The sequence below is a fragment of the Grus americana genome, chromosome 25, assembly GCF_028858705.1.
Source record: "Grus americana isolate bGruAme1 chromosome 25, bGruAme1.mat, whole genome shotgun sequence".
Classification (NCBI taxonomy): Eukaryota; Metazoa; Chordata; class Aves; order Gruiformes; family Gruidae; genus Grus; species Grus americana.
Genome location: NC_072876.1, coordinates 200,567 through 209,109, shown reverse-complemented (window position 1 = coordinate 209,109; position 8,543 = coordinate 200,567). Strand labels below are relative to the sequence as shown.

Below are 8,543 nucleotides of genomic sequence, written 5' to 3'. Positions count from 1 at the left end.
GCCCCGTGCTCCCCCTCGGCCTGGGCACCCCCAAATCTGCATCAACCCCGGGTTGTCCCTGGGGGAGGGCCAGATCCTGCATGCCCAGTGGGGACAGGGTGGGCGGCTGACGGCTGGTGCAGGGCATCAGGATGTGTCCCCAGCCCTGTCCCCTTGGCAGGTGTGGGTGTCCCCCCACCCAGCAGCTGTGCAGGGCAGAAAAGGATGGGGCCATTTTTCTCCCCAGAAAAGAGAACCCCAGATCTCTTCAGCGTCACCCCAGGCTGGAGGGGTGGGAGAAGCTTCCGAGCCCCTTCCCGGCTCTTCCCGAGGGGGTTGGTGGCCCCTGGGGACTTCTCGAGCCTGGGGAAGGGTGAGGGGGGCGTGGTGGGCTGGGGCTGCACAGGGAGGTGTTGCCTCTGGCTGGGAATGGAGGGGAGAAAAAAAAATTAAAATGAGGCTTTTAATAATAATTCTGCAGCCAGCGCCATTCCCAGCTTACCCAGTGGGGTGACTGGGAGGAGCTGGGAAGGGGCGGGGCGAGCACCCTGTCCCTGCGAAGGGATGGACACGGATGGGCCATGGGTCCTCCCCATGCCGTGGGTGCTGCTGGGGGGGGGGGGGAGGGGGGAATCAAGCCCACCCCACACCCACGAGTGCCATAAAAAGCCGGGGAAGGAGCCGGATTCCTCCGGCCTGACGTAGCCCCTGCGCCACGGCCAAGCCTGGAGTGGCGGTGGGATGGGGCTGAGGAAACTGAGTCACGGCCGAGCTTGCAGCGGGGCTGGGGCGAGGGGTACCGGGGTGCCGCGGTTCAGTCCCTGGGACGTGGCTTGGGTGCAGGGGAAGCTTGGGAGGGCTGGAGACACCCCAGGGCACACAATTTGGGGCTGAGTGGGTGCCTTCAGCATCCCTGGTGAACGAGTACCCTAGAGGGTTTCTCGTCCTTGTCGCCGCAGGGACTTTGCTTCCCCCTTGCAGCTCGTCACAACTTCGAGGCCACCCTGGTGCGTGGGACCATCACCAGAAAGGACCCAGGCAGAGCTGGGGATGCCGTGGCATCCCAGTTCCCTGCCTCCATGGCTCCCAGTAAGGGGTGCTGGGTGGACTGGCTGCCCACAGGGTGCTGGGGAGGGAAGGGGTGCTGGGGAGGGGTGCTGTGTTGGCCAGTGTGGCCCGGCGCTGGCTGCTGGGTGGCACTGGGTGAACTGGGGAGCAGCACGGGGACAAGCACTCTCCAGCCAGACAGCACCCACCATCCTAAATGGATCCCAAATGCCATTTAAATCCCCTCCAGAGCATGACAGGGCCCTCGGGGAGGGCCTGGAGGGGACATTTTGGCCCATAACCCAAGAGACACCCCCCCGCTTTGCTCCCCAAAGCTCCCCCTAAGCCCCTCTCCCTCCAGGCAGGGTGCCCTGTCCCTAATGGGGAGGGAGGAGGGGTCAGGGGGACCTTGTCGGGACCCGCCCCGCCAATTCCCTTCCACAGCAGTATATCTGGCGGGGGGGTGCTGACCTACTGGGGGGCTGTAACCCCAAACCTTCCATGGGGACCATGCTGCCACAGAGCAGGCTACTGCTTGTGCCCCTCCCTCGAGACATGTCACCCAAATGTCCCCCAAATGTCCCCAGCACCAAGGACCCCGGTGAGGCCGGCAGGACCAGCAGGACCTGGGGTGGCACCGGGCACATCTGGGACTCTGCACATCTGGGGTCCTATATGTGGGGGAGGCTGCACATCTGGGGGGTGTCACCCATCTGGGGACGGGGTGACGTGGGGACCTGCTGCTCCCTAGTGGCCTCAGTGGGGACTGCACCCGGCCCCTCCCCGAAATGGGGAAACTGAGGCACGACCCCAACCCCTACACCCCCTCCCCGATCCCTGAGGCCATTTCCAGCGCCCGCCACACACACACCCCTTGTCCCCTCGGTTCTGCTCGTACCGGTCCCCAAACCCAAAGGGGTGTCACCGCTTGCTCCATGCGACGCTCTGGGGTGCAGGATGCTGAGGTCCCTCCGCAGTGGGGTGAGTTTGGCCCAAAGATCTGGAAAGAAAACAGAGAGAGGAGGTCAGGTGGGATGTGACAGCCTGCAGGGCTGGGGGGCACACGGATGGGACCCCCAGCAATTCCCTTGGGGACATGATGGCCACAGCCCAGCCGACCCATCACCCCCACCAAGCTGCACCAAGACCAGCCCAGAGAAGCCAAAAGACTTAAGATGAACCCAAAATCCACCTCGCTGTGCTGGGGAAGGAGGGCCAGCGGGTCACCCCAGTCCCACAGACATGACCCCTGGCCAGGGCCAACCACACTGTGGCCACCCAGTGTCCCCCAGCTGGGGGGGACACACACAGACCGGGGCCGGAGCTCTCCCCAATGCTCCTGGGGGTGCCAAGGGACCGATCCTGCACAGGGGACCCTGTGGGACGGAGCAGGGCTGGACACCCCCCGGGCACAAACTGCCCTGGAAAGGTTTATCCCAGTGACAACCAAGTTTTGGGGCGAGCCCGGGGTTACCTGCCGGGCACAGGCGCAGAGGTCTGTGGGAGAGAGGGTTGGGTGCTGCCGTGTGGGACGTCACCAGGGCTCAGCCTCGGGGGGGGGGCAGGCTGACCTTGGGGTGGGGGGGCACCCTGCCCACTCCGGGCTGCAGTCCAACCGGGGTGTCCCCCACATGAGCAAGCCCTGCCGCAGGGTGGACACCCCAGGGTGCGTGGGGTGGTGGCGGCTCGGCTCTGCCAGGTAATTGTCCCCCCTCCCTGTGTCATTGCCCCCCCCCGCCTTGAAGCAGACACCATCGGGCAAAGAGCAGGCGGGTGCGGTACCGACGTCAAGCGCTTGCCCTGCCTGCGTCACCCTCCACTGCGCATTTCCAGCCTGGGCGGCCAAGCCAGTGGCACCAGGATTGGGGTGAGCAGGGGCACCCCGGGTGTCCCCAAGGACAGGGACCCATCTACTGACATGGGGGGGGGGTTGGCTCCAGCTGCTGGGTGAACCCCGCGGGGCTAGGATGGGGCAGGATGGCTGGGGATGGGTGGGCGGGGGGGGGTCCTGCTGGGGACCAGGGTGATGCCACCATCCTGGGGGGGGGTGGGTGGCATGGGAGGGGCCCCAGGTGGTTGGGGACACACTGGGGGTGAGATGGGGACAGTGCCCAGCCCAGGAACCCGTAGCAGGATCGAGCCTCCCCCGGCAAGATGGGAGACCCCTTTGGCCACTGGAGCAACCCCCCGTCCCGGTGAGTACCCAGCAGGGTGGGGCCCCACCCTGGGAACTCTGGAGGGCTGGGTGGGGAGAGGGGACTATGCTGCAGGCATGAAGGTCCGTCTGTCCGTCCATCCAGGAGCGAATATGACGACAGCTCCCCGCTCCGACGCTCCAACAGCTTCGCCCGCCCCAGCGGGAAAAACATCTACAGTGAGTTAATGGCTGCACCCCAACCCCCCGCCCCGCTCCTGTCCCCAAGCTGTCCCCATCCCCTGACCCTGCATGTCCCCGCAGACCAGCGCAAGGACTACGGCCAGACCCTGCTCAAGCCACAAAGTGATTTCCAGCACCATGTCGAGGTAGGAGACCCCCAAACCACCCCAAGCCCCCCAACCTTGCCAGGGTGCCCCCAGTTTGCAGAGCACAGGGTGGCAGCATGGCACCCGGTGACGCCCGGTGCCGTGTCCGCTCCCAGCACCTGCTCACGGTGCGCCTGGAGAGGGACATCCGTGGCACGGATGACTGCCTGGCGCGCCTGAAGGTGCTGGAGGCCCAGGGACGAGTCTGGGGGCAGGATCTCATCCTGCAAGTCAAGGACCAGGAATTGGTGCTGAGGGATGTGGAAAGCAAGGTACACCCCCCTCCCCCCCCCCCCGGCCATGGAAACCCCCCCAAAGCCTGGCACCCCCTGGCCATGGCACCCAGCTTGGCCATGGCACCCACTCTGGACCCAGCACCCCCATAAATCTGGCGTTTCCCTGGCTGTAGCACCCCCTGCAGCTCTGGCACCCCCACAATCCTGGCATCCCTCCCCCAATGGCCCTTGCACCCCCATTGACCGCAACACCCGCTCCAGCCACGGCACCCCATTAATCCTGGTAACACCCCCCCCCTTCCCCCTCAGCCTTTCAGCACCCCCCCAGGCCCTGGCACACACCCTGCACCCCTAGCACCCAACTGACCATAGCACCCACCTTGGCCATGACACCCCCCCCGGACCCAACCCCCCCCCAAATCCGGTACTCCCCCAGCTATGGCACCCCCATAACCCTGGTACCCCCACACACCTTTGCACCCCTATAACCCTGACACCCCCTATAAGCCCACTCCCCCCAACCCTTGCACTCCTATAACCCTTGCACCCCCTTAGCCCTTTACCCCCGCCCCAGCCATTCTGGGGGGCTGAGCACCCTGTTTCCCCCGGCCAGGAGGAGCTGGAGGCTTACCCGCTGGGCAGCGTGCAGGGGTGCTCGGCTGCGCTGGACGTCTGTGGCTACGACTCGGTGCTGGCCATCAGCGTGCAGGAGCGAAGTCCCCCGGGAACCAGCGTCCTGCTCTTCCAGTGCGAGCGTCTGGGGGTGAGCCCTGAGGGGGGGCCAGGGGAGGGGGGCCATCACCCCGGGATGGAGGGGTGATGGTGGTGGGTCTGTGTCAGGCAGAGACGCTGAAGAGCAGCCTGGAGAAGCTGATGAAGCAGTGGAAGGAGGAGCAGAGGAGTCAGTACGGGCACAGGTAAGGGGGGGGACATGGTTCTTCACCCCCTCCCCAGGGACAGCCAGGCCTGGCTCCCCACGTCTGCCCCCTCTAAGCTGGGGGGAGTCTGGGGGGGGGTGGTGTCTCCCTGTGGATGGGGGATAAGTCCATGCTGCCCCCGTGTCCCCTGAAGGGTCCCATCCATGGGTGCAGAGCCCTCCTGCCTGCTGCCCTCCTGCCTCTAGGCAGAGACACCTCCCCTCACCCCCCTTTTGCCCTGGTGCCCCAACTCCTGCCTCAGTCCCCTTCCTACCCCATTCCCATGGGCACAGACCCCCCCCACCCCCATACCCCATCCCTGGGCTCAGCCCCCCCCTTACCCCATTCCCATGGGCACAGACCCCCTGCATCCCCATACCACATCCCCAAGCTCAACCCCCCCCACACCCCTATACCCCATCCCCAGGCTCAGCCCCCCCCTCATCTCCCCCGTCCCCATCCCTCCAGGAGCAGCCTGGACATGCCACCGCGCCAGGCCCCCCCGTACGCTCAGGGTCCCTACACAGCCCCAGAGCGGTGGGCAGAGACCCCCAAGCCCAACATCCGCGCGCCCCCCCAGCGTGAGCTGCCCTCAGACTATGGTGAGTCTTGGGTGGGGGTTGCAGCATGCCTCAGTTTCCCCAGGAGTGGGAGCGGGGCGAGGGGGGGCAGAGTTGGGACCCTCTGCTGTCAGCAGGCTTGCTGGACACCCAGCAGATGCCGTGGACCAACCCCCTGGGCCAGGTCATGTCCAACGTGGACCGAGATGTTGTAAGTCCCGTCCCATGTCCCTGGGCGGGGACACCCCCAGCCCTCCCCACCGGCACCCACCGGGTCCCATTCTGCTCCCACAGGAGGTCCTCAACCACGTGCTGAACGACTTGGACCTCTTCGTGGTGCAGCTGAAGACGGCCCTGGGCTTGGCCAGCAACACCAAGCAGAAGAAGAAGAAGAAGAAGAACAAAGGCGGTGAGGGAGGGCTGTGCCCCTGGGGTCTCGGGGGGTCTGGGGGGCCATCCCGGTGCCAGCCCCCCCCTCTGTCCCCCCAGCTCTACCCTCCACGGATGACTTCGTGGACTTTTTCCAGAAGGTGAAATATGCCCTCAACCTCATGGTAGGTCTGTCGGGCTGGATGGGACCCCATGGCTGGTGGGCGTCCCTGGCGTGTCCCTGCCCGCTCTGCCGCCGGGCTGGGAGGGCTGTGTGGGGATGGGGGGGCTGCGTGGGGATGGAGGGGCTGCATGGGGATTGCAGGGGCTGCGGGGAGATTGGGGGGGCTGTCTGGGGAAGGGGGGGCTGCGTGGGGATTGGGGGAGCTGTGTGGGGATTGGGGGGGCTGCGTGGGGACAGGGGGGGCTGTGTGGGGATTGGGGAGGCTGCGTGGGGAGTAGGGGGGCTGTCTGGGGAAGGGGGGCTGCGTGGGGATGGAGGGGCTGCGTGGGGATTAGGGGGGCTGCATGGGGACAGGGGGGCTGCATGGGGACGGGGGGGCTGCATGGGGACAGGGGGGCTGCATGGGGATGGGGGGGCTGCGTGGGGACGGGGGGGCTGCGTGGGGACACCGTTTTCCCTGTCCACACAGGGAAGGACCCACCGGCACGTGCAGGAGCCAGACCCCGCCGAGCTGCTGCGTCTCATCTTCACGGCCCTCTCCTTCGTGAGTGCCCCCAAAAGCAGGTCCCAGCCCACACCCAGGGGTGAGCAGGGTGGGCAGCCGCCCTCACCCACACCCCCTCCCCCCCATTCTGGGGGGCAAGTATGGGGGTGCTGCCCCATCACCGCCCACCCGGCGCAGGTCCTGGACCACTGCCCCAACGCCAGCCTGGCCCCGGCGGTGGAGGTGCCGCTGCTGGTGCCGGAGGTGGTGGAGCTGCTGGAGCAGACCCTGCACCAGGATGACTACAGCACCTGGAAGAGCCTGGGCATTGCCTGGAACAGCACCAGGTGGGGTACAGCCCCCACCGCCGGGGGGGGGAGGATTCCGCCCTTGGGGAGGGTCACACCACCCACCTTGGCTTTCTCCCTGCCTGTTGCAGGGCAGAGTACCCCAACGGCGAGCTGGTGCCCCGCTACATCCCCGTCTTCTCGGACGGGTGGCTGCCCCCTCCGGTGGAGCAGGTACAGCATGGGGGGGGATGGCAGGACATCCCTCCACCTGCCTCAGTTTCCCCAGCTCGGTCTCAACACCCGCCCCTCTCTCCGGTCCCCGCACAGTCACCAGCCACCGGCCAGAGGGACAACGGCGGCCAAGAGTAAGTGCTCCTGCTGCCCTGCGGATGCTGAGGGCCGGGGCAGGATCTGGCCCCCGGCAGGATGCTCACGCCCCCCCCCCCCCCCATCTCCAGGCCCCCCCGCCCCGCCCAGGGGCTGGCACGATCCCTGTACGAGTTCCAGGGCAGGAACCCGCAGGAGCTGAGCGTCAGGATGGGGGACACGCTGCAGGTAGAAACCAGCGTGTCCCCGGGAGGGTGGAGCAGGACCCCCACCCTGCCTGCCGGTGCGTACTGGAAGGCAGTGACAGCAGGGTGCTGTCACCCCTTGTCACCCCCCCCAGATCCTGGACCAGCGGAAGAAGTGGTGGCTGGTGCAGGACGGCCAGGGGAAGAAGGGCTACATCCCCAGCAACATCCTGGAGCCCCTGGGGCAGTGGCAGGGCCCCAGCCAGGTGGGTGTCCCCACTCCCACCCCCTCCCGCCACCAGGAGAGGGTGGCAGGGGGCCACCCTGCTGTCCTCTCCCCTTGTCCCCCGTTCCAGGACAGCCCCCCCAACCTGCACCCCGACTCCTCGCCGGCAGAGGTGACAGCCTGGCTGAAGGACAAGGGCTTCTCGAGGATGTAGGTGGACCCTGGACGCCCCCGACGCGTGCGGCTCCGTGCGGGGGGGCCATGCCCAGCTCACCCCTGTCTGTCCGCCCCGCAGCACGGTGCGGTGCCTGGGGGTGCTGGGGGGGCACCAGCTGCTGCAGATGAGTCCGGCCGAGCTTCGAGCCGTCTGCCCCGAGGAATGGCGGCGAGTCCTCTTCAAGCTCTCTGCCGTCAGGACGTCCCTGGGGGTGAGGGACCCCCAACCCCGCGCCCCCCCCCCCCGCCCCAACCCGGGGCTCCCCCCCACCCCACCCAACGCTTCTGCCTTCCCCTTCTCCACAGATGGGCCCCAGGGACTGAGCCACCGGTGTCCCCACACTGTCCCCACCCCACGCTTCCCAGGATGGAGCACTGCAGGACCCAGGGGGGCTCGGGGGGGACAAGACTCCCACACCCCCCGCCCCGCCAGGCCCCCCCAAGACAGAGAGTCACTGCTTGGTGGTTAGGGGACACATCCCCCCCAAAGCCACAAGGCTGCTGGGACCCCCCCGCCGCACCAGAGGGCTCTTGGGGATCCCTGCCCCCGGGAGATGCGCTGCCAGACCCCCAGTGGTGAGGTGGGGGGCAGGCAGCCCCCCCGGGGGGGTCCGGCACCGTGAATCGTGTGTGCGCCCCACAAAATGTAAAGCGACTGCTGTGGCAAATAAAGAGTGACGGCACGGGAGGGGGGAGCACCCCCGTCCCTGTGTCACCCGTGGGCCACCCCGTGGGGCAGGGAGGGGGACACGGCATGTCACCCCCCAGGGGGACCTGCCCAGCAGCACCCAAGGGACACCTCCGGGTCCCCATCTGGGGGGGGGCAGCAGCGAGGGGCCCAGGGGACAGGGCTGTCCCCAGCCCACCCAGCTCTGCGCAACAGGGGGGTGGTGGCAGGGTACCAAGTCCCCGTGCCATGTCCGTCCCCCACTCCCCCGCCTTTGTCAGCGCTGCCGTTAGCGGGCAGGAATGCGCTAACGAGAAGGGGGGGGGCCCAGAG

At 67.3% G+C, this 8,543-nt stretch overlaps 1 protein-coding gene across 4 annotated transcripts; it reads left to right on the top strand.

Annotated features, from left to right (window-relative positions):
* Nucleotides 1-2,625: 2,625 nt before the first annotated feature.
* EPS8L3 (EPS8 like 3) lies at nt 2,626-8,221 on the top strand. 4 transcript variants are annotated; one of them, XM_054803885.1, is made up of 20 exons: nt 2,809-2,893; nt 3,135-3,221; nt 3,327-3,400; nt 3,485-3,549; nt 3,666-3,821; nt 4,399-4,548; nt 4,626-4,702; nt 5,171-5,304; nt 5,397-5,473; nt 5,557-5,671; nt 5,752-5,816; nt 6,285-6,359; nt 6,498-6,646; nt 6,739-6,820; nt 6,917-6,954; nt 7,048-7,144; nt 7,257-7,367; nt 7,458-7,537; nt 7,623-7,755; nt 7,850-8,221. In XM_054803885.1, the coding sequence occupies exons 2-20, from the start codon at nt 3,181-3,183 to the stop codon at nt 7,865-7,867; spliced, it is 1,737 nt and encodes a 578-aa protein (XP_054659860.1). In that variant the 5' UTR covers nt 2,809-2,893; nt 3,135-3,180; the 3' UTR covers nt 7,868-8,221. The 4 variants fall into 4 exon arrangements, with proteins under 4 accessions (XP_054659859.1, XP_054659857.1, XP_054659860.1 ...); XM_054803884.1 differs by lacking the exon at nt 2,809-2,893 and adding an exon at nt 2,626-2,725 and having other exon boundaries at nt 3,157-3,221; nt 7,257-7,537; XM_054803882.1 differs by having other exon boundaries at nt 2,791-2,893; nt 3,160-3,221; nt 7,257-7,537.
* The last annotated feature ends 322 nt before the right edge of the window (nt 8,222-8,543 follow it).

Excerpts from the sequence above, each read along its gene's own strand:
- EPS8L3 (XM_054803884.1), top strand. The coding sequence starts at position 3,181 with ATGGGAGACCCCTTTGGCCACTGGAGCAACCCCCCGTCCCG. Across the intron at positions 3,550-3,665 it reads ATTTCCAGCACCATGTCGAG|CACCTGCTCACGGTGCGCCT; the intron begins GTAGGAGACCCC and ends GTCCGCTCCCAG. Across the intron at positions 5,305-5,396 it reads TGAGCTGCCCTCAGACTATG|CAGGCTTGCTGGACACCCAG; the intron begins GTGAGTCTTGGG and ends CTCTGCTGTCAG.